We start from the raw sequence: 24,378 nt of genomic DNA, 5'->3' as shown, positions 1-24,378 counted from the left end.
CCACCGGTGCAAGCAAGTAACACCTCATCTCATCTCTTTAACATCTCATCCCAAAAATTGCCTCAAGCAATATAGCTTTGCTTTAATGCTGCAAAGCCTAAATTATCTGTTTGAACCTGAAACTTTCTGATCCCAGAGTTTGAGCTATGCCAAATAACCCAAGCTGGCTATGAAGAAGAGTGATCTACTTGAGATTTTCCAACAATCCTTCCCCGACTCTCTGTCGTCTCTCTTTCTCTCTCTCTCTCTCTCTAATCTGCCTTTCCTTCATTGCTGCAGAGCCAACATACATCACCATTGGGCCCCCGACATGCGAGCTGCTGATCAACTGCACCCTGACTGAAAGAGATTGTATCTATGGCTTCAAGCTGGACCACATTGGATGCCACACGTGTCAGTGCAAAACCAGTGAGTACTGCTTTTGTCATTCTGCTTAACATCTGTGTGCTGTTTGAGTCACTTAGCTGCATGTGTGTCTGCATGTGCCACACATAGCAACAAGGCCTGGATTAGTCAGCATTACCACCTGAAACTACTGAAAAGCTTTATAAATAGGACTTCCTGCTGTGTGATATGATAAATATCTCCAGAAGTGAGGTTGATGCAAATGATTCACAAGTAGGTTATGGCAGCCACACAAGTGGAAGTATTTATCATATTGCAGTGTTATCCATGACATTTTGAATTTATAACAGTTTTGCCGCCTGGATTCAGTCTAGGGGGGAAATACACTTTTTTTTTAGAAAACACAATTGCCTGGCCCAGAGCCAGGAAAATGCTTCCTTTTTCTCATTTTCCATTGGTGTTCCTTCATGTAATCTGATTGAAAGGAACTGCAGCTCTTCCATGTGCGTCATTCCGTGTATTTATGCTTTGAAAGCGAAAAGTAAATGTTGAGCCTCTTTGCCCTGCTGCACAGGTGACAAGCACCAACAGGAAATATCCCATGTGCCCCTGAGTGCCTGTGTTTGCATTCCTGGTGTCTGATACTAGGAGGCTATCGTGACTCTCAAGGTCAGAAAGATCTTGCATTTATATAGCCTCTTGCCTCATACTTGGCAAGTGGTGTTCTTCAGGCTGTACATAAGCAATTGTTTCTGTCTGATCGAAGGAGATTCATATAGCTCTTCATTGATTATAAGTAATTACCTTACCACAAACTTCAGACTCTGCAAAGCACTTTTCAGCCAATGGAGTACTTTTTTTTTAGTATAGTCAATATTTTCATAGCTTTCTACTGTACAATGGAGCCTCTCTAGGGAACTCTCCTGATTAGGTCAGAGCATCAACTTATCAGGGAGGAGGGGTTACTCTGGGTTTCTGTGCTGTTAGGAGAATTGAAGATCTATAGTAGTGCCTGCACAACAAGAGTCCAACTTGTCCCTTTCAACAATTAAGGAGAAGCAAAGCATCAAAAGAATTGTGAGAAGAAAGAGCAAAACAGGATTCTGAAATGATTCAGTGATTTACCCAATGAGTAACTGTGAAACGATGGCACTCGCAAGCTCAACCCCCTATTTTACATTAACTCAGAAGCACAGAAGTATTGCAATATTGAAGGAGACCATTAGCCCATTCTGTCTGCACAGACTATTAGCTAGTCCCACTTTCCTGTTTTTTTCCCCAATAGCTTTATACATTAGCGAGTTTTGAGAAGGTTTGTAGCTCACTGAGCAAACTTACATCCAGCCTTACACATTGTTCCTCTCCAGATGATCATCCAAGGTCCTCTTGAATATCTCACTTGAACCTGCCTCCACCATACATCCAGGCAGTGCGTACCACACCTTACAACTCCCTGTGAAAAAAGTATTTTCTAACCTCACATTTGCTTCTTTTGCAAATTACTTCAAATCCGTGCCTTCTGGGTCCTGGTCTTTGTAAGAGTGTGGCAGTTTCTCCTAATCTCCCCTATCAAGCTCCCTCAGGATTTTTAAAACCTTTATCATATCTCTCCTCTCAGCCTTCTTCTCTCGAAGGATAACAATTTCTTCGAATTATCCACATAGCTGAAGTTTCTCAGTCCTGGAGCCTATCTTGTAAATTGCTTCTGCACTCTTTCCAATGCATTCACATCCTTACTATAAGGTTGCTCCTGCATTTGTACAACCATATGCCTGCTGACATCTAACAAATGTCTTATTCAAGTTCAACATCGTCTCTTTGCTCTGGTACTCTATGCCCCTGTTAATAAAGCTGAGGAGACTGCATGCTTTCTTAACTGCTGTCTCCACCTGTCCTGCTACCTTCAGTGATCTCTGCATATATTCACCCAGATCTATCTGTTCCAACACCACCCCTACTTTTGTGTTGTCTTTCTGTGTTCTTCTGATTGAAATGCTTCACCTTGGTTGACCCCAGTAGCGGTGCTGCAATTGGTTCCTAGCTCTCTCTGCAAGGGAGGAGACCGTTGTGCCAAGTTGCTGCTTCATATGGTAATAAACCAACCCAGAGCACAGCTGGATAAGAAAGCCATTGAGTTCAACTAGGGCACTGCCCTTGTGGTCAAACACCTTGTTGACACAGCATGCATGATCACAGGGACAGATATTGGAAGCTGGTCAATGTGCCTGCATAGAGTTTTGGCAAGGCAAGAGGAAGTGTGAAAAAATATAGAGGAAACATTCACCTCCACAATGTAAACACACACAAGAACTGCTCCAGTAGTTCCAGGAGCACATGGAAGCTGATTAAATATTTCACAAACTTGCTAAAGAGAAGCTGTTGGCTTTTCTTCCACTGTTAATTTATAGAGAAAGGAGCACTTTTCCTGAAAACCCACCCCCACCTCAGGCTTTTTTTTTCTTGTCGTGTTTAGTCCTGCCTCTCCTTCCTGCAAACAGAGGATAATAACTGCTTTTCAGGTTGCACATTACCCAAAGCTGGAATGTTTTTGTACGATGAGCCAGCTTCAAAGAGCCAATAAAAATTCCATTTGCCACATTGTTATGGAAAATGTGTCTTCCCACTGTGTATTTTGCTAATTGGCCTGTTGGCAGGTCGTTAAAAGCAGAATCATTATAAACATTTGGGTCGGGGCTATAACTAAATGATCAAAGGTGCGTTATTTTTTCTTTTTTCAAAAAAAATCCTTTAGTATGTTTAACATATTTGCCCGACCATTGAGACTGTACAGTCGAAAGGAGTCTATTTTTCGAATCCTTAAAGTGAATAAGCTGTTGAAGGTAAGCAGCCAATTCCTGACATCACTTTGTACGATGGTGATTCAGAAAGATGAGCGTGGTAAGTCAGGATGTCAGCATTTGGTGAAAGAGACAAGCTAGAGAAAGGATGGATAAAACAAAAGCCAAAGACCTTCGGATGCTGGAAATCCAAAACAAAACCAGAAATTCCTGAAGAAACTCAATAGGTCTAACAGCAACTGTGGAGAGAAAGCAGAGCTAACGTTTTGAATCCAGTGACCCTCCTTCAGAAAGGACGAACTCTTTTTATTTAAAAGATCTACTCCCGGATTTTGTGTTAGCTATCTCAAGTCCTGATCGGGTGTTGGTGAGATTTCCCATTGATCTGCTGCAGAACATAGGAGGATGCTGTTTCTGTGATCGTTTTAGATGGGGAATTCCAGGCTGCATCACAGAAAGAGGAACCTGTTGGTGTTGGTGATATCAGGGTTGCTCCTGGTGTCATTCTCCATGGTAAAAGATGTGTAATTGTTGGTGCTGTGTATCTTCTACCCTGTAGACAATAGACAATAGGTGCAGGAATAGGCCATTCAGCCCTTCTAGCCTGCACCACCATTCAATATGATCATGGCTGATCATTCCTAATCAGTATCCTCTTCCTGCCTTATCTTCATAACCCTTGATTCCACTATCTTTGAGAGCTCTATCCAACTCTTTCTTAAATGAATCCAGAGACTGGGCCTCCACTGCCCTCTAGGGCAGAGCATTCCACACAGCCACCACTCTCTTGGTGAAGACGTTTCTCCTCATCTCTGTCCTAAATGGTCTACCCCGTATTTTTAAGCTGTGTCCTCTGGTTCGGCACTCACCCATCAACTGAAACATGTTTCCTGCTGCCAGAGTGTCCAATCCTTTCATAATCTTACTTGTCTCAATCAGATCCCCTCTCAGTCTTCTAAACTCAAGGGTATACAAGCCCAGTCGCTTCAGTCTTTCAGTGTAAGGTAATCCCGCCATTCCAGGAATTGACCTCGTGAACCTACGCTGCACTCCCTCAATAGCCAGAATGTCTTTTCTCAAATTTGGAGACCAGAACTGCACACAGTACTCCAGGTGTGGTCTCACCAGGACCCTGTACAGCTGCAGAAGTACCTCTTTGCTTCTATACTCAATTCCTCTTGTTATGAAGGCCAGCATGCTATTAGCCTTCTTCACTACCTGCTGTACCTGCATGCTTGCCTTCATTGACTGGCGTACAAGAACACCCAGATCTCTCTGTACTGCTCCTTTACCTAAATTGATTCCATTGAGGTAGTAATCTGCCTTTCTGTTCTTGCCACCAAAGTGGATAACCATACATTAATCCACATTAAACTGCATCTGCCATGCATCTGCCCACTCACCTAACTTGTCCAGGTCACCCTGTAATCTCTTAACATCCTCATCACATTTCGCCCTGCCACCCAGCTTTGTATCATCAGCAAATTTGCTAATGTTATTGCTGATACCATCTTCTATATCATTAACATATATTGTAAAAAGCTGCAGTCCCAGCACGGATCCCTGCGGTACCCCACTGGTCACTGCCTGCCATTCAGAAATGGAGCCGTTTATCACTACCCTTTGTTTGCTATCAGCCAACCAATTTTCAATCCAACCTAGTACTTTGCCCCCAATACCATGCGCCCTAATCTTACTCACTAACCTCCTATGTGGGACTTTATCAAAAGCTTTCTGAAAGTCCAGGTACACTACATCTACTGAATCTCCCTCGTCCATCTTCAGAGTTACATCCTCAAAAAATTCCAGAAGATTAGTCAAGCATGATTTCCCCTTCATAAATCCATGCTGACTGACCTATCCTGTTACTACTATCCAGATGTGCCGTAATTTCATCCTTTATAATAGACTCCAGCATCTTTCCCACCACTGAGGTCAGACTAACTGGTCTATAATTTCCTGCTTTCTCTCTCCCACCTTTCTTAAAAAGTGGTATAACATTAGCCACCCTCCAATCCTCAGGAACAGACCCTGAATCTATTGAACTCTAGAAAATAATCACCAATGCATCCACGATTTCCCGAGCCACCTCCTTCAGTACCCTGGGATGTAGACCATCAGGCCCCGGAGACTTATCAACCTTCAGACCTAACCGTCTCCCCAACACCAAATCCTGGCAAATATAGATTCCCTTAAATTCAGGTCCTTCAGCCACTGTTACCTCAGGGAGATTGCTTGTGACTTCCCCAGTGAACACAGATCTGAAGTACCCATTTAATTCTTCTGCCATTTCTTTGTTCCCCGTAATATATTCCCCTGTTTCTGTCTTCAAGGGCCCAATTTTAGTCCAAACCATTTTTTTGCCTTGCACATACCTAAAAAAGCTTTTACTATCCTCCTTTATATTATTGGCCAGTTTACCTTCGTACCTCATTTTTCCTCTGCGTATTTCCTTCTTAGTAATCCTCTGTTGGTCTTTAAAAGCTTCCCAGTCCTCAGTTTTCCCACTTATCTTTGCTATGTTATACTTTTTCTCTTTTAACTTTATATGTTTCTTAACTTCCCTCGTCAGCCACGGCCACCCACGCCTCCTCCTGGGATCTTTCTTCCTTTTTGGAATGAACTGATCCTGCAACTTCTGCATTATACACAGAAATATCCGCCATTGTTCCTCCACAGTCATCCCTGCTAAGGTATTGCACCATTGAACTTTGGCCAGCTCCTCCCTCATAGCTCCATAGTTCCCTTTATTCAACAGAAGTCCTGTCACTTCTGACTGTACCCTCTCCCTCTCAAATTGCAGATTGAAGCTTAATGTATTATGGTCACTACTTCCCAATGGCTCCTTCACTTCGAGGTCTCTGATCAATTCTGGTTCGTTACACAATACCAGATCCAGCATTGCCTTCTCCCTGGTCGGCTCCAGCACCAGCTGCTCTAAGAATCCATCTCTGAGGCACTCCACAAAGTCTCTTTCTTGAGATCCAATACCATCCTGATTCTCCCAGTCTACCTGCATGTTAAAATCCCCCATAACAACTGTTGTAACATCTTTGAGACAGGCCAATTTCAGCTCCTGATTCAACTTACATCCGACATCCAGACTACTGTTTGGGGGCCTATAGATGACTCCCAAGAGGGTCTTTTTACCCTTAGTATTTCGCAGCTCTATCCACACTGACTCTACATCCCCTGACTCTAGGTCCCTCCGTGCAAGGGACTGAATATCCTCCCTTACCAACAAGGCCACCCCACCCCCTCTGCCCGTCAGTCTGTTCTTACGATAGCACGTGTAGCCTTGAATATTCATTTCCCAGGCCCTGTCCACTTGAAGCCACGTCTCAGTTATCCCCACAATTTCGTATCTGCCAATTTCCAAAAGAGCCTCAAGCTCATCCATCTTATTTCCAATGCTTCGTGCATTCATGTATAGTATTTTTAATTTGTTACTGCTCTCACCCTTCCAATCAACCCCTATTTCACTCAACCTTACAGCATGATCCCTTTCCGAGTTTTCTGCCTCATTGATACAGTTGTCTTTCTTGACTTCTCTTGTTCTAACTTTCCCTTCAATTTCCTTTTTAAACATCCAGTTTGTCCCCTCCCCCCCCGCTACTTAGTTTAAATGTAGTGGTGTTGCAGTAGAAAACCTGCCTGCCAGAATGCTGGTCCCTAACCTATTAAGGTGCAAACCGTCTCTCTTGTAGAATTTATGCTTTCCACAAAATCTACCTCAGTGATCCAAGAACTTAAATCCTTGCTTCCTGCACCAGTTCCCCAACCACACGTTCAAATCCATTATCTCCCTGTTTCTGGCCACACCTGCCTGAGGAACTGGAAGCAAACCGGAGATAACCACCTTGGACGTCCTGCTTTTCCGCCTTCTTCCTAGTTCTCCGAAGTCCCGCTGTAGTATGTTCCTCCTCTTCTTCCCGACATCATTTGTGCCGACATGTACCACCACCTCTGGCTCTTCACCCTCGTCCTTGAGGATGTCCTGCACTCTGTCAGCGATGTCTTTCACCCTGGCACCAGGAAGGCAACACACCATCCTTAAATCCCGTCTGCTGCCACAAAAACCCCGATCAGTTCCTCTCACGATGCAGTCCCCAATTACCACGGCTCTGTGCGATGTCAGACTCTTCCGCTCTGCCTCTGCACCAACTTTTGATTGACAGACCTGGCCACCTTGCGAACTGGCAGTGTCCTCAATCTCTACTGTTTCCAAAAGCTTCAACTTGTTCCTGACAGGTACTTCCCCCAGGGTCTCTTGCACCTGTCTCCTCTCTGCCTTCCTCATCGTCTGCTCTCTTCTGGCATGATTGGTGTAATAACCTCGCTGAAGGTCTTGTCCAGAAAGATCTCGTTCTCTCAGTCCTCGAGTTCTTTCATCAGCGCTGCAATATGCTCGGTCAATAGCTGAATGTGCACACACTTTCCACACATATACGAGCCAGACACACCAGAGTCGTTGACCTCCCACATCAAGCATGTAGCGCACTGAACCAGCTGGGCAGTCATGTCTTCACCCTCTTCAACTGTGGCGTATTCACTTCACTCAACCTCCTTGTCAAAGACGCCTGAGCTGAAACCTCACTCTTCAATCCAAACTTCCTTAAACCCTCTTTTTGTGGCAAGTCTGTGGACTCTTAATTAAGGTTAGAGGAGGAGGGAGGGAGGGAGACCCTACTTTGTAGGACCTGAGGTTTAGAACACACCCACTCTAATAGCAATCACTTACCTTCCCGACCGGCTTTACGCTCCACCTGAACTTCCGCCCAGCTCCCGCCACTCTCTGCTGCGAACAAAAAGGTATCATTCTACAACCAAAATGTCAGCCAAATTAGGAAATAGCTTTATTCTGTTCAGCAGAGTGGTTCAGTGGTGAGCATTGCTGCCTCATAGCACCAGGGACCCGGGTTCAATTCCAGCCTTGGGCAACTGTCTGTGTGGAGTTTGCACATTGTCCCCGTGTCTGCGTGGGTTTCCTCTGGGTGCTCTGGTTTCCTCCCACAGTCCAAGGATGTGCAGGTTCGGTGAATTGGCCATACTAAATTGCCCATAGTGTTAGGGGCATTAGTCAAGGGAAATGGGTCTGGGTGGGTTACTGTTCGGAGGGTCAGTGTGGACTGGTTGGGTTGAAGGGCCTGTTTCCACACTGTAGGGAATCTAAAAAGCAAAGCATTGCATTCACATATTGCTGTATCATTCATACATGAGATGTGTATGTCACTGGCAAGGTGGCATTTATTGCTTATTCCTACATGCCCTCAAAAAGGTGATTGTGAGCTGACTTCTTGAATCACTGATGTCTGTGTGGTATAGGTACACTGGTATACGGGAGAGCAAGTTCCAGGACTTTGACCATAAACTGAGAAATTAATGGCATAATCAGTTCAAGTCAGAAGGGTGTGTGACTTGGAGGCTGCACCTACTCACCAGCCTGACCTTCTCCTTCTCAGTGAAAGGGGTGACAGGTCTCTATTCCACAATGGATCAGTACATCAGCTATCTGACAAGGTGGAACACAGTGCGGCTGCTCTGCTGTGTTCCCACATCATGAGTGTTTAACATTAATGGTGTAGTTTGTTCAGTGAAGGGTTGGCAAGAAACCTTGCAGGGATGATCAGGGGAAAGATCATTGTGTAGGTCAGCCACAGAAATGAAATGGGAGACCCATCAGCTCAAAATACCCAATCCCACTCTTTGCAAAGAGTGCAGTCAGTTCTCCCCATGTTTAGCCAACGTTAGTCCCTAGACCAAGGCCAGCAGCACAGATTACCAGTTGCTATCTGTGGGACTTTGCTGATTCAAAGAGTCTGGCCATCATTCCCAGCACAAGATGGAAAACCTTTGAAAGTAGTTCATTTACTGCTATGGGACATGCACAACTTTCTGGAATTACAACTTCACAAGACTAGGCACCAGCCCCTCCCCCACTCAAGTGACCGTGTGGGCAGGTGGGATTCCAAACCAAGAGAACCTTTTTCCTTTTTCAAAATACAGGTGGACACCAGTTGGAGCTTTTAGTGGCCCACCAGATCTAGTTTCGTAAGGATACGCTGCCAAATGACAGAACACATTGTTCCATAATAACAACAGATTGTCCCTGAAATGGACCAGTTGGTGGCTGGAGGGAGGGCTCGCCATCCAGTTCGGGGATAGTGGACACCTCCCCAAAGTTGAAGGGCCAATAGGAGGCTTTCCAGCACTGACCAAGCAGCAGGATGCATTTGGCTGCAGACAGCAGACCTTTATGGATTTTAATTGAATCCCTGTTTCTTGGGTACAGTAGCCCTGCTGCCCACACCCCATTCCACCAATAGTTAAAGGGCCCTGAGGTGGAATGGTGCCAATATGGCACTAGTGGAATGATGGCTGCCCCCAGTGGTGGCTACAGATCCTACTGCAAGAGTCCTGAGGTGGTGAAAGGCACCGTGCAAATTTGTTTTCAGCTCTTTCTTTCAGCTGCATCTCGATAGTGCAGACTCTAAGGTGACTTTGGTATTTTTTCTTTCCCCAGGAGAAGAGCTGTGCACAGGGCTCATATCGGGCTGTGGCCTGGACTGTCCATTTGGCCTGCAGACTGATGTACACGGCTGTGAAATCTGTCAGTGCCGCACACGGCCAAAGAAATGCAAGCCTGTGGTCTGTGACAAATACTGTCCTTTCGGATACATGTAAGTGCAGCTACTTTCTTAGTGATGTTAACCTGTCTGCACTGATCATTACAGAGTTTGGGCATTAATGGCATTAATTAATTAATTAATTGACATCAATGCCTTCAGACTGGCCACATGTTGTACAATCTGTCCTTCAGACATTGCTACACAATTTCCCAATTTGTAATGGTCCACAAATTAGGGTGAACTTGCCTGTTTCAGTTTCTAAAACTGAAATCCATTTGGAGTCTCTTAAATAAATTTGCAGTGATTTTCAATTACGTTTTGTATCTCCCGCATCTTAACAATTCCCCCTTCTTCAGCTTTCCCCAGTGTCAAAGCTAGCTCTGTTTTATATGTACTGATCCACAGAGCCCTGTAAGTGCTGGGTGCCCTCTGGAACTCAGCTCACACATGGAATTGAAGATCACACTCAGAATCAATCGGCTTATTTTCACTAAACGTCAACAAATTAGACGTAGAAAGATGGAACTGTGGTTAAAGTTGAATGTATATGTCGAAAGTAAGTGTTATGTCTTTTTTTAAAAAGTAGTCATTTCTTTCTGGCCTCTTCCATCTCCTAAACCTGCTTCTACTATTTGTCTCAAGCTACTGTATTTAGAGTATTTGGAGTTTGTGAATGTAACAAAAACACAATTCCATCTCAGCTGACAGGAAAGACATTGTACGATCCAGAATGTAATGGTAGTAAAACTGTGTGTGCTATTTGAGAGAGAGGAATTTAATGCCCCTCCCCGGAGACAGGTTTGCATCCCAGGGAAGCATTTCATTGGCTGGGAACTTCCCACCCCTAGTCTCTTCATCCAGGTTGTTCTGGGGACATCTATAACCTGCCTCAGGGCCTCACCCTTCACTGCCATTGCTCCCCCAGCAACAGGCCAGGGATTTGCCATGCTGGACACCTGAGAAACAAGCTCTGTCCGGCTTGTCCAGCGGGGTAGCCAGTGGGGGCGTGACCGAGGGAGATGACATTTGAAATGGTGCGACAGAGATGGGGGAAGGGGAAGGGGGGTCTTTCACCATGGCTGCCCCACTTCCCTCCCCCATGCTATCATCTGTGGCTCCAGTTCCTCAGTGATTTTGGACATTGGGAGAGTATATTACCAGCTGCTACCCAGTGAAGAACTGCCAGAAGTTTGCTAGGCAGACCTCGCCTCTGGGAGTGGGGGAGCTATCACTCTGAGGATCAGGCCCATTGCTGCCTTGTTAAGTGCCTACCTATGCCAAGCCTTCCTGAAAAGCAGCAAAGCACTGGCTGTCCAATGTCAGTGAGACCACTGCCAGCCTGCATTAAATGTTGTCGAGTATTCCCACCTCCATAAATCTGCGTAGCCTTGACCCCCACCTCAACTCATCTGCGGATGAAAGACTTTGCTACCTCTCGGCTTGACCACTCCAGTGCACTCCCGGATTGTCTCCCACATTCCATCAACTTCAGGCTTTCCAAACCTTTGTTGCCAGTGACATAGCTCGCAGCAAGTCCTGTTTCCCCCATCAGCCCAGTGTTCGCTGACCTACATTGACCAAGTCAATCGAGCTGTTAATTTAAAAACTCTCAGTCATGTTTTCGAATGGAGTACAGCCTCATAAGCCTCTGAGACATTTAATTTAATCTCCTCTGCTTCTGGCCTCTTGAACATCCCAAATTTTAACCATTCCATCTGTGCTTTCAGTTGACTAGACCTTAAGATCCGGAATTCCCTCTATAAAACCTTTCGGTCTCTCCATCTCAATGTTCTCCCATTAACCAAGTTTTTGGTCATCTGGCCTCACATTTCATTGAGTCACTCAGTGCCATACTTTATTTCAGAACACTCTTGTGAACTGCCTCATTAAATCCATTATTAAAAGGCGCCACATAAATAAATACACATTGTTGTTGTTATTACTACTGTCAGCCATGCTCTGGGAGATCCATAATTAACTTTAAGATGAAGGCTGAGGGGTGACCTCATAGCGGTTTATAAATTCATGAGATGATGGATAGAGTGAATAAACAAGTACTTTTTGCCAGGGTAGGGGAGTCCAAATCTCGAGGGCTCAAGTTTTAGGTGAGAGAGGAAAGATTTCAGAGGGACCTGAGGGGCAACCTTTCACACAGAGGGTGGTACGCATATGGAATGGGCTGCCAGAGGAAGTGATGGAGGCTGGTACAACTACAACTTCCAAAAGGCATCTTGGTGTGTAAATGGGAATGGTTTAGAGGGATATGGGCCAAGCGTTGGTAAATGGTACTAGATCAGTTTAGGATATCTAGTCGGCATGGACAGGTTGGGCTGAAGGGTCTGTTTCCATGCTGTATATCTCTATGACTGTATGTGCCACTTTCCCAAAGTGTTACATGAAGCAAACGTCTCACTACAGCATGATCCACTGTTATTATGGTGTAGCAAGTATTGCCTTCAACATGCCCCAAGCTAAGTGTTACTGACCTGTAACAAGCTCCTGGCTCTTTACTATTGCTCTGTAATATCTTCAAATCCACGTGTTATTGGTGTCCCAGATATAATTAGCTCACTGAGTGTACAGCAGGGATGAAACCTGGGACTTGCCTGGTCTGGAAAGATCCGCGCCACACCATGTTGTACATTTACTCACTGAACCATCACAAGAACATTTCTCTTTTCTCAATGAGGTGGAAAGATTTTTTGTTGAATATTTTGGATTCCATTGGATCTGCAAAAGAAAGCAAAACATTTTAGCAGACATTACTGCTATCAACACTGCGATCGCAAGCAGTGGTTTGATAACATCTGAATGTTGAAGTGAACGTCTGTGATTCAGGGAGAAGTTAAGATTCACAGATACGGGAGTAGAAGCCTGAGACAGGGGACAGTTGTGCGATACAGCCTTCTCTGAGAAAAGCGTGCTGTTTACAGCAATCCAGTCATTTCCAAGAATGGCATGTTGGCATGCTGCACATCTGTTGATGCCATTGCAATCAAGCCTAATCATGCTCTCTCCTATATCAGCATACACACTTCTGCTTTTGCATGGGCTCACTGGAATGTGATCAGAAGGACAGTAGTATATTGGTCATGTTTACTGGGTTACTAATCCTGAGGGCCAACAAATACTCAGTCACAAGTTCAAATCCCACCAAGGCTTCTGGGATATCATAAAGGCAATAATTCAAAAATCTGGAATAAATTGCTTTCTAACTAATAATGTTCATGGAACCAAGCAAAAAATTAGCTGGTTCCTTAATCTGCCCTCCTGTACCAGTGTGGCCAACATATAACCCCAGAACTGCAGCAATGAGGTTGACTCTTAAAACACTCTCTGAAATGGCCAAGCAAGCCAAGCTTCTATACACAGAAGCATAAAGATAGCACTCTGAATGTTCCCATCACCACATGGACTGCAATTGTTCACCAAGACAGCTCACCACCACCTGCCCAAGAGAAGTAAAATGCTGATTCCTGATGAAGGGCTTATGCCCGAAATGTCTCTCAGATGCTGCGTGACCTGTTGTGCTTTTCCAGTGCCACACATTTTGACTCTGATCTCCAGCATCTGCAATCCTCATTTTCTCCTGGCAGTAGATGTTGGCCTAACCTGTGACTCTCATGCCACACCAATTAAGAGTGAGACCCTTGGCCAAATTCTCCATTTAGACTGAAGTAGAGAGGATCTGCTCTGAAAAGTTTGAGTCTGCCTGTGAGAGTCAGATCAGCAAATGCAGTTGAAATGTGAGGTCACCGTAGTCTCAGAAGACCATAGGGCTACTCTGTCAGCAGTGAGACGATGGTGGTGGCTTAAACCTGAGGTTCACTACACCACAGGCAAGGGACACAGTTGGGAAGGCATGACCTTCAACCAGTAAAGGAATCGCACCCATGCTATTCGGTGTGATTTTACATCCAATTGAGCTAGCCTGTACCCTTGAGTTACCCAATCCCCTAGTTGAAATGACACAATCACTTAAGTATTTTCACATTATTAATGCAATTACAACTTCTATATTGACATAAATCCATTTCGTTTATGCTGATATAATCAGTAACTCCTCCAATTGGTCTTATTAAACCTGGAAGGAAAATCTTGCCAAAATCAAACCTATTCTTTCAGATTAAATAAAAGCATTTAAGGGGTACTGATGTTGCAAATCAGAGTCATACAGCACGGAAACAGACCTTACAGTCCAACTCAACCATGCCGACCAGACATCTTAAACTGAACTAGTACTCATTCCAGACACACACCACCCTCTGTGTGAAAAGGTTGTCCCTCAGGTCCCCTTTAAAACTTTCCTCTCTAGTTTCTCCAAATTAGTTAATATTTTGTTTATTTCCCATTTTTAAATAAATGAAATTTCCTCCACTACTTACAATTTCCGGTTCTTAAACGCTTGTGTGAGGCTTTATACCAACCAAGCTAAGTAAATTTTTATCTGAATTGTTTCCTAGGGAGAGATTTAAGAGAGGTGTTTAAAAGTATGACTTTATCATTTGTGGCATAGATCATAAGAGCAAGTTGTATTGGTCTTTGGTTAGTATTAGAGTGGTGCTGGAAAAGTACAGCAAGTCGGGCAGCATCCGAGGAGCAGGAAAATCGACGTTTCGGGCAAAAATCAGGAATGAGGAAGGGAGCCTCAGGTTTGAGAGATAAATGGGAGGGGGTGAGGCTGAGCCAGCACCACTCTAATCTTGACTCTAATCTCCAGCATCTGCAGAACCCACTTCAACCTAGTTAGTCTTTGGTTAGGCTACAGCTGGAGTACAGAGTACTGCATGCTCTCACAGCGGAGATGAGGAAGATCTCTTCAGCTAGAGGGTGGATAATCTGTGCAATTTATTACTGCACAGGGCAGTGAAGGCCAGGACATTGAGTGTATTTAAGACAGATAGATAGATTATTGATTGGAAAGGGGATCAAGGGTTATGGGAGAAAGCAGGAGAATAGGATTGAAAAACATATCAGCCATGATTGGCAGAATTCTGCTCCTACATCTTATGGTCTTGTTTCTGGTCACCACATGATAGGAAGGTGTGATTGCATTAAAGAGGGTGCAAAGGAGATTCACCAAGATGCTACCTAGGGTTTTGCAGTGTAGCTATGACGAGAGGCTGGACAAGCTCGGGATGTTTTCATTGAGCAGAGAAGGCTGGTATGGGGGCACCTGATAGAGGTGTGTAAGGTTACGATGGACATGGACAGGGGGAACAGGAAGCAATTGTTCCCCTTAATCAAAAGGTCAATGACGAGGGGGCATAATTTTAAGGTGAAAGGCAGGAGATTTAAAAGGGATTTGAAGAAAATGTTTTTCACTCAGAGGCTGGTAGGAATCTGGAATGCACTGCCTAGGAGGGTCCTTGAGACAGGACACCATACAAACTTTAAAAAGTACTTGTCAAAACATTCAAGGCTGTGGGCCAGGCCCTGGAAATTGGGACGAGTGTAGATTTCATGGTAGTGTTTATGTGGGTGAAGATCTGATGGGCCAAAGGGCCTTTTCTGTACTCTTCTGTACATGAGCAATGAAGGGGCTTTGAAAAGATAGGTAGGAAGAAAACACCAACAACAACTTAAGTTTGGAGAGTGCCTTTTACTTCATGAAACATCACAAGGTGCTTTGCTGAGTCAGTAGACAACAAAATATGAGCTACCTGAGGAGAGATTGAGACATCTGACCGAAAACTTGGGTCAAAGAGGTCGATTTTAAGGAGCGACTTAAAGGAGGAAAACAAAATAGCAAGGTGGAGAGGCTTGGCAACTCGGGAACCATTCAATAGAGATCCAGGACAATCAGCAAATGGGAGATGAGGAAGTTTTTACTGTCCAGTGAGTTGTTGCACGGGAACACACTGGCTGGAAGTACATTGGAAGCAGACTCAGTAGTAACTATGAAAGGGGATTGGACAGATGCTTGAAAATGAAAAGGAAACACCTGTAGCCCTGAAGGAAAGGGTCAGGGAGTGCAACTACTTCAATAGCTCTGTCAAAGAGTCTGCATGGACACAATTGATAGACCGAATGGCCTGCTGGGCTTTCACACTCTCTGTTTCCTCCCCTTTTGTTTTTAGTTAGTTGCGGGGCTTCATTCACCACCTCCCCATTGACTCTTGCAGCTGAGATTGAACAAACCAACCACATGGTCAGGAAGCTGCCTGTTGCCTCATTGTGTCCCGGGATTCCTCCAGGCAGAATGAGGTCAGCACATTCCCAGTGGACACATCTTCCCCTTCCACCTTTTACTTGGCCAGAATCCCAGTAACAGCAGCTGGAATACAAACAGCTTTGTATCTGAGCTTCTCGCAGAGCAAAACGTTCCAAATATAAGTCCAAAATGCAAGTCGCCAGACTGATTTGTAAGATGTGCGTATTCCTTAAATCGTCGCAATGGGCAGCCTTGCGTGTTGGGAATGACTTTATTCAATACCTTCTCCTTTAAAAACAGGAAGAACAAACATAGCTGCGATATCTGTCGCTGCAAGAAGTGCCCTGAGCGGCCGTGTGACAAGTATTGTCCAATGGGATTCGAGCAAGACATTTATGGCTGTCTTATCTGCAAGTGCAAGGGTAAGGAAGCTAATTGGTTTTACCTGGCATGTTGAGCTGATGGTGCGCTGAGCTTAAAGAAGACGATAATAATTATCACAAGCAAATGTGAATCTCATTTCGCTGAGGCCCAAGGAAAATTGTAGTGTCTGTTCTCCTGTTAATTAAGATAGTCATCTTTAGCAAAGGCACCTTTCCTGAAAGGGCTTTGATCCTATTCAACTCCCTTAAGCGAAGAGGAGCAAATTGACTAATCACTCGTACAGGAAAGGTATCCTTTATGTTTCACAGACAGTCTCTGACGAGGTGCTTTGGCACGCAGGTAAGTGGAAGGGATAAGAATTCTGTTGACTGATTATATGCTGATTCAAAGGTTTTATTTTGAGTTTGTGGGCTTGCTGAGTAAATAGCAGGCTTTTTCAGACAAATCCTAATTCACCTTCTGCTGCATCCGAGGCCTGCTCAGTGACAGTACCACAACCCAAGGCAGCCTTCATGTGGCTCAGCACTTGTGAGAGCAGCAACTATGAAATATTCAGGGCTGGATGCATGGGATGGTGGTAGCATAGGAACAGGAGTATGCAGTTCAGCCATCAAGATCAGAGTGGTGCTGGAAAAGCACAGCAGGTCAGGCAGCATCCGAGGAGCAGGAAAATCGATGTTTCGGGCGAAAGCCCTTCATCAGGCTTTTGCCCGAAACATCGATTTTCCTGCTCCTCAGATGCTGCCTGAACTGCTGTGCTTTTCCAGCACCACTCTAATCTAGACTCTGGTTTCCAGCATCTGCAGTCCTTGTTTTTACCTAGTTCAGCCATCAAGCCTGTTCTGCCAGTTAATACAGCAACGTGAGACAGTCACCAAAGTTGAACGTACTCGCACTTTTATGTCTCTTCAACCTCCACTGATTGTTCGCAAATCATGTAGCCAAATGGAGCAGCCACATTACCAACTCTCCTAACACCACCCCTAACTTGTTTGCTGAAATGTCTGGACTCTGCACTTTGCATAGGTGCATTCCATTTCTTTGCTACTGCAAAAGTAAAGGAATTTTGCTATTATGTTGTTACTTATTAGCTGGGACTTCATGTACTGAAGGAATGGGAGTCAGTCACTCAGTAAGGTCCAGAGTGCCAAATTTAATTTAATTTTAATGGTTGGTTTTAGAGCAGGAGCAACTCTTTCCATTCCCAGCCCCAGCTTTGACTTGAAAGGAATGGGTTTATATTTCTTTCTACTTTAAAGCAGGATGTAAATGTTCGGGAGCGATATTCAAATTGACAATGGGCTGGAGCAGCACGGTGGTTCAGTGGTTAGCACTGCTGCCTCACAGTGCCAGGGACCTGGGTTCGATTCCAGCCTTGGGTGACAGTCTGTGTGGAGTTTGCAGATTCTCCCCGTGTCTGCGTGGGTTCCTTCCGGGAGCTCCAGTTTCCTCCCACAATCCAAAGATGTGCAGGTCATGTGCATGTGAATTGGCCAAGTTAAATTGCCCATAGTGCTAGGTGCAGGGGTAAATGTAGGGGAATGGGTCTGGGTGGTTAGCTCTTCAGAGGGTCGATGTGGACTTGTTGGGCTGAAGGGACTGTTTCCACACTGTAGGGAATCTAAAAAAAAATTGAGTAGATCGGGAGACTCCGTTGTGGCTGAAGCAGATTGGGGATGTGCTTGCTCGGCATGATGCAAAACAAGATAACAGCAGAAGCCAACCACCCTTGAAAAACTTGGAGAAAATGAGAGGGATAAGTGTTTCCATTGTTGTGAAGGTTGGTAGCCAGATGTAAGATTAGCAACTATCCTAGGAGCACGTAAGGATGCTTTTATTTGACGCAACTCTTTATTACAGTCTGGAGTGTGCTGCCTGAAAGAATGGTGCAAGTAGATCCAGTTGGAGTTTCTTTCTAGAGACATGATGGGTTTTTCTTTATTCACTCACTGTATGAGGGTGTCGCTGGCTGGCTAGCATTTATTGCCCAGCCCTAATGCCCAGAGGGCATTTAAGCATCAACCACATTTCTGTGGATCTGGAGTCACATGTAGACCAGATCAAGTAAGGATGGCAATTCCCTTTTCTAATGACATTCAACGCTGTACACTCCCAGGAAGTTGGGAGTAATGGGGACCATGCCTCGCACAAATTGACCTTTCTATTTTCTATTAAAGCTGTGCCTGTGATTTCTGAGGCATCCTCATAAAAAGCTAGGAAGGAAGGCAAGTGATTTCTAATGAATTAACCTCAGCATGTGAATGATCCCTAATTGATCTCTAATTGTTCTCAGGATGAACCCATTTGCAGCTGTTACATTTTTCAGCCTTAAGGGGGCAGCCTGCTTAAGTAGCAGAACAATACATCATGCTGTAACTCTGTCGTCTCCTGACTTTCCCTTGAGCAATAGTGTCTGCTAATACCGCTTCAAAAAGGTTGATGTAGCTTGTCTCTGCAAAGAGAAAGCAGAAAGACTTTGAGAGCCATATATACGTTTCTTTTAAGGAAAGCATTTTTAAAAAATTTTGTTTGAAGGTTTGAGTTCAAAATGAAGCACAGTTTCCACTGCAAGTTAAGGCTGTAGTATTCCAACATTCTGACTCCAGCTTTGATTCGTCTGCCTGTACTGAATTAGCTGTCCCAAAATCCAAGCGTCCATTCACATGAGTTCAGGCTCTCAACCATAATCATAACACTCTGACACAAAGAATAGAAAATGTTGGAAATAATGCACTACAGATCTGCCAACATCTGTGCAGAGACACAAGCAAAGAGTGTTGTTCCAGGCCAATGTCCTTTCATCACAACTGGGAAGATGGTGGAGGTGAACAGCTTTTAAGCCATTAGTAAGGGGAAGGTTGGACTGGGAGAGGCCAGGAAAGAACAGCAATAATTTGTGTAACACCTTCTAACATATAAAACAGCCTCAGATGTTTCACAAGGAGCATTAGCATACAAAATCTGACACTGAGTCATTCAAGGAGATAGTGAAAGTTGTGCCCAGAGTTTTGGCCAATGGGTAGATTTTAAGAAGCATCTGAAAGCAAGAGAATTTGAGGGAGAGAATTCCAGAGCTCAGGGGCCAGGCAGGTAGCTAAGGCTGTCAGTGGTGAAGTGATTAAAATCAGGGTTGTTCAAGAGATGGGTATTGAAGGTCCTTAGAAACCTCAGCAGTTTCCACAAGGAGTAGAGAGATTAATGGATGGATTTGAGAACAAGGATGACAATCGTAAAACTTAAATTAGAAAGTATTTTCACTGGTAAACAGGTTGGTAAGCAGAGATTACAACTGGGAAAAATTCTGAGGGGGTATGGTGGAATGATTAAATAAGTCCAATTGTGTAAAGACACCCATGGATACCTTCTGACCTCTGCTATAAGTGCAAGGGACATGGGTAAGGACAGGATCAGAACACACCAATATTGCCTTGTGTTAAAAGGGAACCTTAACTGGGACAGGCACTGGAGGGCATTTGCAGAGGAACACACATTATGTGAGAATAAGTGCTGGTACGAGATAAGTGAGCAGCTGAAGAAAAAGATGCAAAAATATCAATAAAAAACTCATCACAGTACGCTATGCATCTCTGACCTAATTTGATTCTCTCCAAGGAGCCTGGTAGCACAGTTATGTTAATCACTTTACCTCAAACCATTTGGAACCATTGGAGTTGTCATGAACAGCAATTTATTTAGGTCATCTGTTTGATCAGTGACTCTGTAAAAGCAGTTGAATATTCAACCCATTCTTTTTCTTTTAAACAAATTTGTTTTGGAGCCAGTGCCCCTCAGTATTCCATATTGTGCTTTTTTTTAAAGATGGCTACTAACTGAACCCCACTGGTCCTCACCTACCACCCCACCAACCTCCATATACATCGTATCATCCGTCGTCATTTCCGCCAACTCCAAACGGACCCCACCACCAGGGATATATTTCCCTCCCCTCCCCTATCAGAATTCCGAAAAGGCCATTCCCTCCGTGACTCCCTCGTCAGGTCCACACCCCCCACCAACCCAACCTCCACTCCCGGCACCTTCCCCTGCAACCGCAAGAAATGCAAAACTTGCGCCCACACCTCCCCCCTTACTTCCCTCCAAGACCCCAAGGGATCCTTTCATATCTGCCACAAATTCACCTGCACCTCCACACACATCATTTGCTGCATCCGCTGCACCCGATGTGGCCTCCTCTACGTTGGGGAGACAGGCCGCTACTTGTGGAACGTTTCAGAGAATATCTCTGGGACACCCGGACCAACCAACCCAACCACCCTGTGGCTCAACACTTCAACTCCCCCTCCCACTCCACCAAGGACATGCAGGTCCTTGGACTCCTCCATCACCAGACCATAGCAAAACAATGGCTGGAGGAAGAGTGCCTCATCTTCCGCCTAGGAACCTTCCAACCACAAGGGATGAACTCAAATTTCTCCAGTTTCCTCATTTCCCCTCCCCCACCTTGTCTCAGTACCAACCCTCGAACTCAGCACCACCTTCCTAACCTGCAATCTTCTTCCTGACCTGTCCGCCCCCACCCACACTCCGGCCTATCACCCTCACCTTAACTTCCTTCCACCTATCGCATTTCCAACGCCCCTCCCCCAAGTCACTCCACCCTACCTTTTACCTTAGCCTGCTTGGCACACTTTCCTGAAGAAGGGCTCATGCCCAAAACGTCGATTCTCCTGCTCCTTGGATGTTGCCTGACCTGCTGCGCTTCTCCAGCAACACATTTTCAGCTACTAACTGAATTGCCCTATTAGCCTCCAGAAGGTGCTTTGCTCCCAGGTGAGTCCTGCAGGAGACTGGATTAGGCTCGGTTGTGATATCCCAATGACTCAATAATTTTGCCAATGTTAACTGTTTGATCTAACACGATCAGGTCGCAAGGGAAGTCAGCACCTGTGCCCTGAGAGAATAAGAAATAGGAGGAGGGCACAAGGTCCTTTGCTCTTGATTGTCATTCAGTACGATTGCAGCTGAATTTACAAAAAGTGGAGCGGGAGTAGGCCATTGGGCCCTTTGAGCCTGCTCTGTCAGTCAATGTGATCATGGCTGAAAATCCACTTCAGTACCCTGTTTTCACTGTCTCCTCATACTCTTTGATCTCTTTAGCCTAAGAACTAAATCTAATTCATTCTTGAAAACATTAAATGTTTTGGCCTTAACCATATTCTGTGGCAGAGAATTCCACAGGCTCACCTCTGTCTGGGTGAAGAAATTTCTCCTCATCTCAGTCCTACTGCTCACTCATATCCTCAGACTGTGATCCCTGGTTGTAGACTTCCAGGAACAGCCATGTTGTGTTTACGCTGTCTAGTCCATTCGGATTTATTAGACAATCTTCTCCACCCATCTACCTTTCTCCCCCTATCTCTTTAACTCCCTTAATTTTACGAGAAACAGTCAACAATCTGAGTCTTCAATATATGTTCAAAATTCAGCATCCACAACTCTGTGGGATAGGGTTTTCCAAGAATCCAAAACTTTCTGGGGTAGGAGATTCCAAGTATCCACAACCTGGGCAGCACGTGGCACAGTGGTTAGCACTGCTGCCTCACAGCGCCAGACACCCAGGTTCAATTCCCACCTCAGGTCTGTGTGAAGTTTGCACATTCTCCCCGTGTCTGTGTGGGTTTCCTCCGGGTGCTCTGGTTTCTTCCCACAGTCGAAAAATGTGCAGGTCAGGTGAATTGGCCATGCTAAATTGCCCGTAGCGTTAGGTGAAGGGGTAAATGTAGAGGAATGCATCTGGGTGGGTGACTGTTCGGAGGGTCGGTGAGGACTTGTTGGGCCAAAGGGCCTGTTTCCACAGTGTAATTAATCAAAAGCCTCTGAGTGAAGAAATATCTATCACCTCAGTCCTAATTTGACCAGATAGAGAAACTATCCTCAGGAGGAAGCCCCCCTGGGCAGTAAAAGGTGGGGTGAGGAATCATTGTGCAGAATGGAATTTTAAGTATTACTGTTGATTTAATTGTCTTTTTTTCTCCCATGCACACAACATGCGTTGGTATGTTCTTCAATGGGTAAAGAAGTGTTTGTAGCTTTTCATTTTTGAATTGGGAGGAGGACTGTCTTAAGTGATGGATTATGCCTTTCAGATGTCATTGAGATAGAGAGTTAAATATTTTGGTGTTTTGATTGAGTAGTTAAAGTGAGTAAGTTATTATTCATGACAATGATCGGGAGAACTGACCTGGAGTTTCCTGGTTCAGTTAATCTCATATTCAGCAGTGTCAGGGTTGGTGAATTGCCAAGTTAGAAACCATCCAAATTCTTGTAAGGTTATGTGGCAGAGTTATAGGTAAAGGCTTTATCCCCAGTACATGGTTGAGTCTGGGTCAGATCAGAGGGTGGCACAGTGGTTAGCACTGCTGCCTTACAGAGCCAGGGACCAAAGTTCAGTTCCACCCTCGGGTAACTGACTGTGTGGAGTTTTCACATTCTCTCCATATCTGCATGGGTTTCCTCTGGATGCTCCAGTTTCAAAGATGTGCAGGTTAGGTGGATTGGCCATGCTAATTTTCCCATAGTGTGCAGGCTAGGTGGATAAGCCGTGGGAAGTGGGAGGCTGGGTTTGGGTGGGGTGTTCTTCTGCAGGCCAGTGCAGACCTGATGTGCCAATAAGGATTCCATGAGAAACAAAAACATGAAGAATTTTCATCTGAGAACATTGTATTAGAAGTGGAGCAGGGGGCAAGGGACTAATCCACTTTCTGGATGTGGGATTGATCATTGAAAACCTTGTTAAGGAGGTTGTAGGCCTTGTAAAAGGAGGTAGGAAGGGGCTAAGATAAAGTGACATTATTGCACAAGCTATGGGCCAGAAGGAGCAGGAATCCAGATGCCAATAGGTTAAGACTTTAAAATCCCTACACGATAGTTACATTTCTAATCACTCCACAGACATGTTATTTGCTGCTGCAATCTGTCACCTTCAACTGACGCTTCCCCCAGGCCCCAGTGATCTCACCCATGGCACCCCTCCTTCTCCAAAACCTGAGCTGCTCCTTAAACCCATCACTTTGCCCACTGAGAGGCAGCCAGGTCTATCCCTCGAGCTGGGTGTCAGATGGGGAATCAGAGAACCTCAAACACAGTTAAGTCTCCACGGCGATGGGAGAAACCTGTACTTCCAGATTCCCAGATTGTTATCTCGCCCTGTCCCCAATTCCTCATTTCACAACCTCACCTGATTACCAGCCCCCAATGTCCACTTTTTTTTCAAGTGTGTGGGTGTCACTGATCTTGATTGACTGGGAGGCATCAAATACATCAATTCTCCAGTCTAACACTGGGTTAATGCCCTTCTGTTCATGGAGACTCTATATTCTTGGTTATGTCTCTGTGGAGAAGAAGTCAAACAGAAGTCTTTCCCCACAGGAAGGGATAAAATAAAATCACCCTCTGACTCCAGCGAGTATTCACAGTGGGTCCGAGTTTCAAACGTTGCTCCTGAATTAGCCAAGTTCAAACCGAGGTAGCAGTAGGTGGATCTCCCAATTTTGTGTGAGGTTTGATTGCAGGAAATCAGGCAGTGTTTCCATTCCTGATCACAACAGGACAGCCATCGCAAGTGTTGAGTGTATGTCAGGTAAGAAGAGGGATCAGGTGTGGGCTGTCTATGGTCTGATAACCCGCTGATATTCAGCACCATGGCAACGTATATAATGGTCACTTTGAAGTAGCAGAGGGAAGCCACATTACCTTGGGAAGAGAACCTAAGGGGGCACTGCCTTTTAATCTGTGATCTAAATCCAGCCTAAGGTGACAGGACAGTCTTCTCTGGCTGTAAGGATTCTGTAGGGTCATAGCACAGTTCAGTAATTTATCCTGCCTCTTTGAATTGGTAATCCAGTTAGATCCACACCTTTTACTCTATGCCCATCTCCCTGTGATTTTGTTTCTCTTTCAAATGTTTATTTAATTTACCAGCGAAGGTTGCAATTGAACCTGAACCCATCATCCAATCAGAGCGTGCATTCCACACCTTAACCATTCATCACCTAAAGGGTTTTTCCTCAAGTGTGGCTGTTTTACCAATCAGCCAAAACCTCTACTT

The 24,378-nt window shown here is 44.9% G+C and overlaps 1 protein-coding gene across 1 annotated transcript in view; it reads left to right on the top strand.

Moving 5' to 3' along the window:
• Window positions 1-24,378, top strand: part of crim1 (cysteine rich transmembrane BMP regulator 1 (chordin-like)) — a 211,218-nt gene that overhangs the window by 157,427 nt on the left and 29,413 nt on the right. Inside the window, exons 8-10 of the mRNA XM_072580500.1 lie at window positions 280-408; window positions 9,667-9,823; window positions 16,227-16,348. Coding sequence (XP_072436601.1) covers window positions 280-408; window positions 9,667-9,823; window positions 16,227-16,348 — 408 coding nt within the window. The remainder of the gene's footprint in view (window positions 1-279; window positions 409-9,666; window positions 9,824-16,226; window positions 16,349-24,378) is intronic.

Source organism: Chiloscyllium punctatum, chromosome 11 (assembly GCF_047496795.1).
Source record: "Chiloscyllium punctatum isolate Juve2018m chromosome 11, sChiPun1.3, whole genome shotgun sequence".
NCBI classification, from domain to species: domain Eukaryota; kingdom Metazoa; phylum Chordata; class Chondrichthyes; order Orectolobiformes; family Hemiscylliidae; genus Chiloscyllium; species Chiloscyllium punctatum.
The sequence above is the reverse complement of the archived record's forward strand: the minus strand, read 5'-3'. Positions and strand labels throughout refer to the sequence as shown.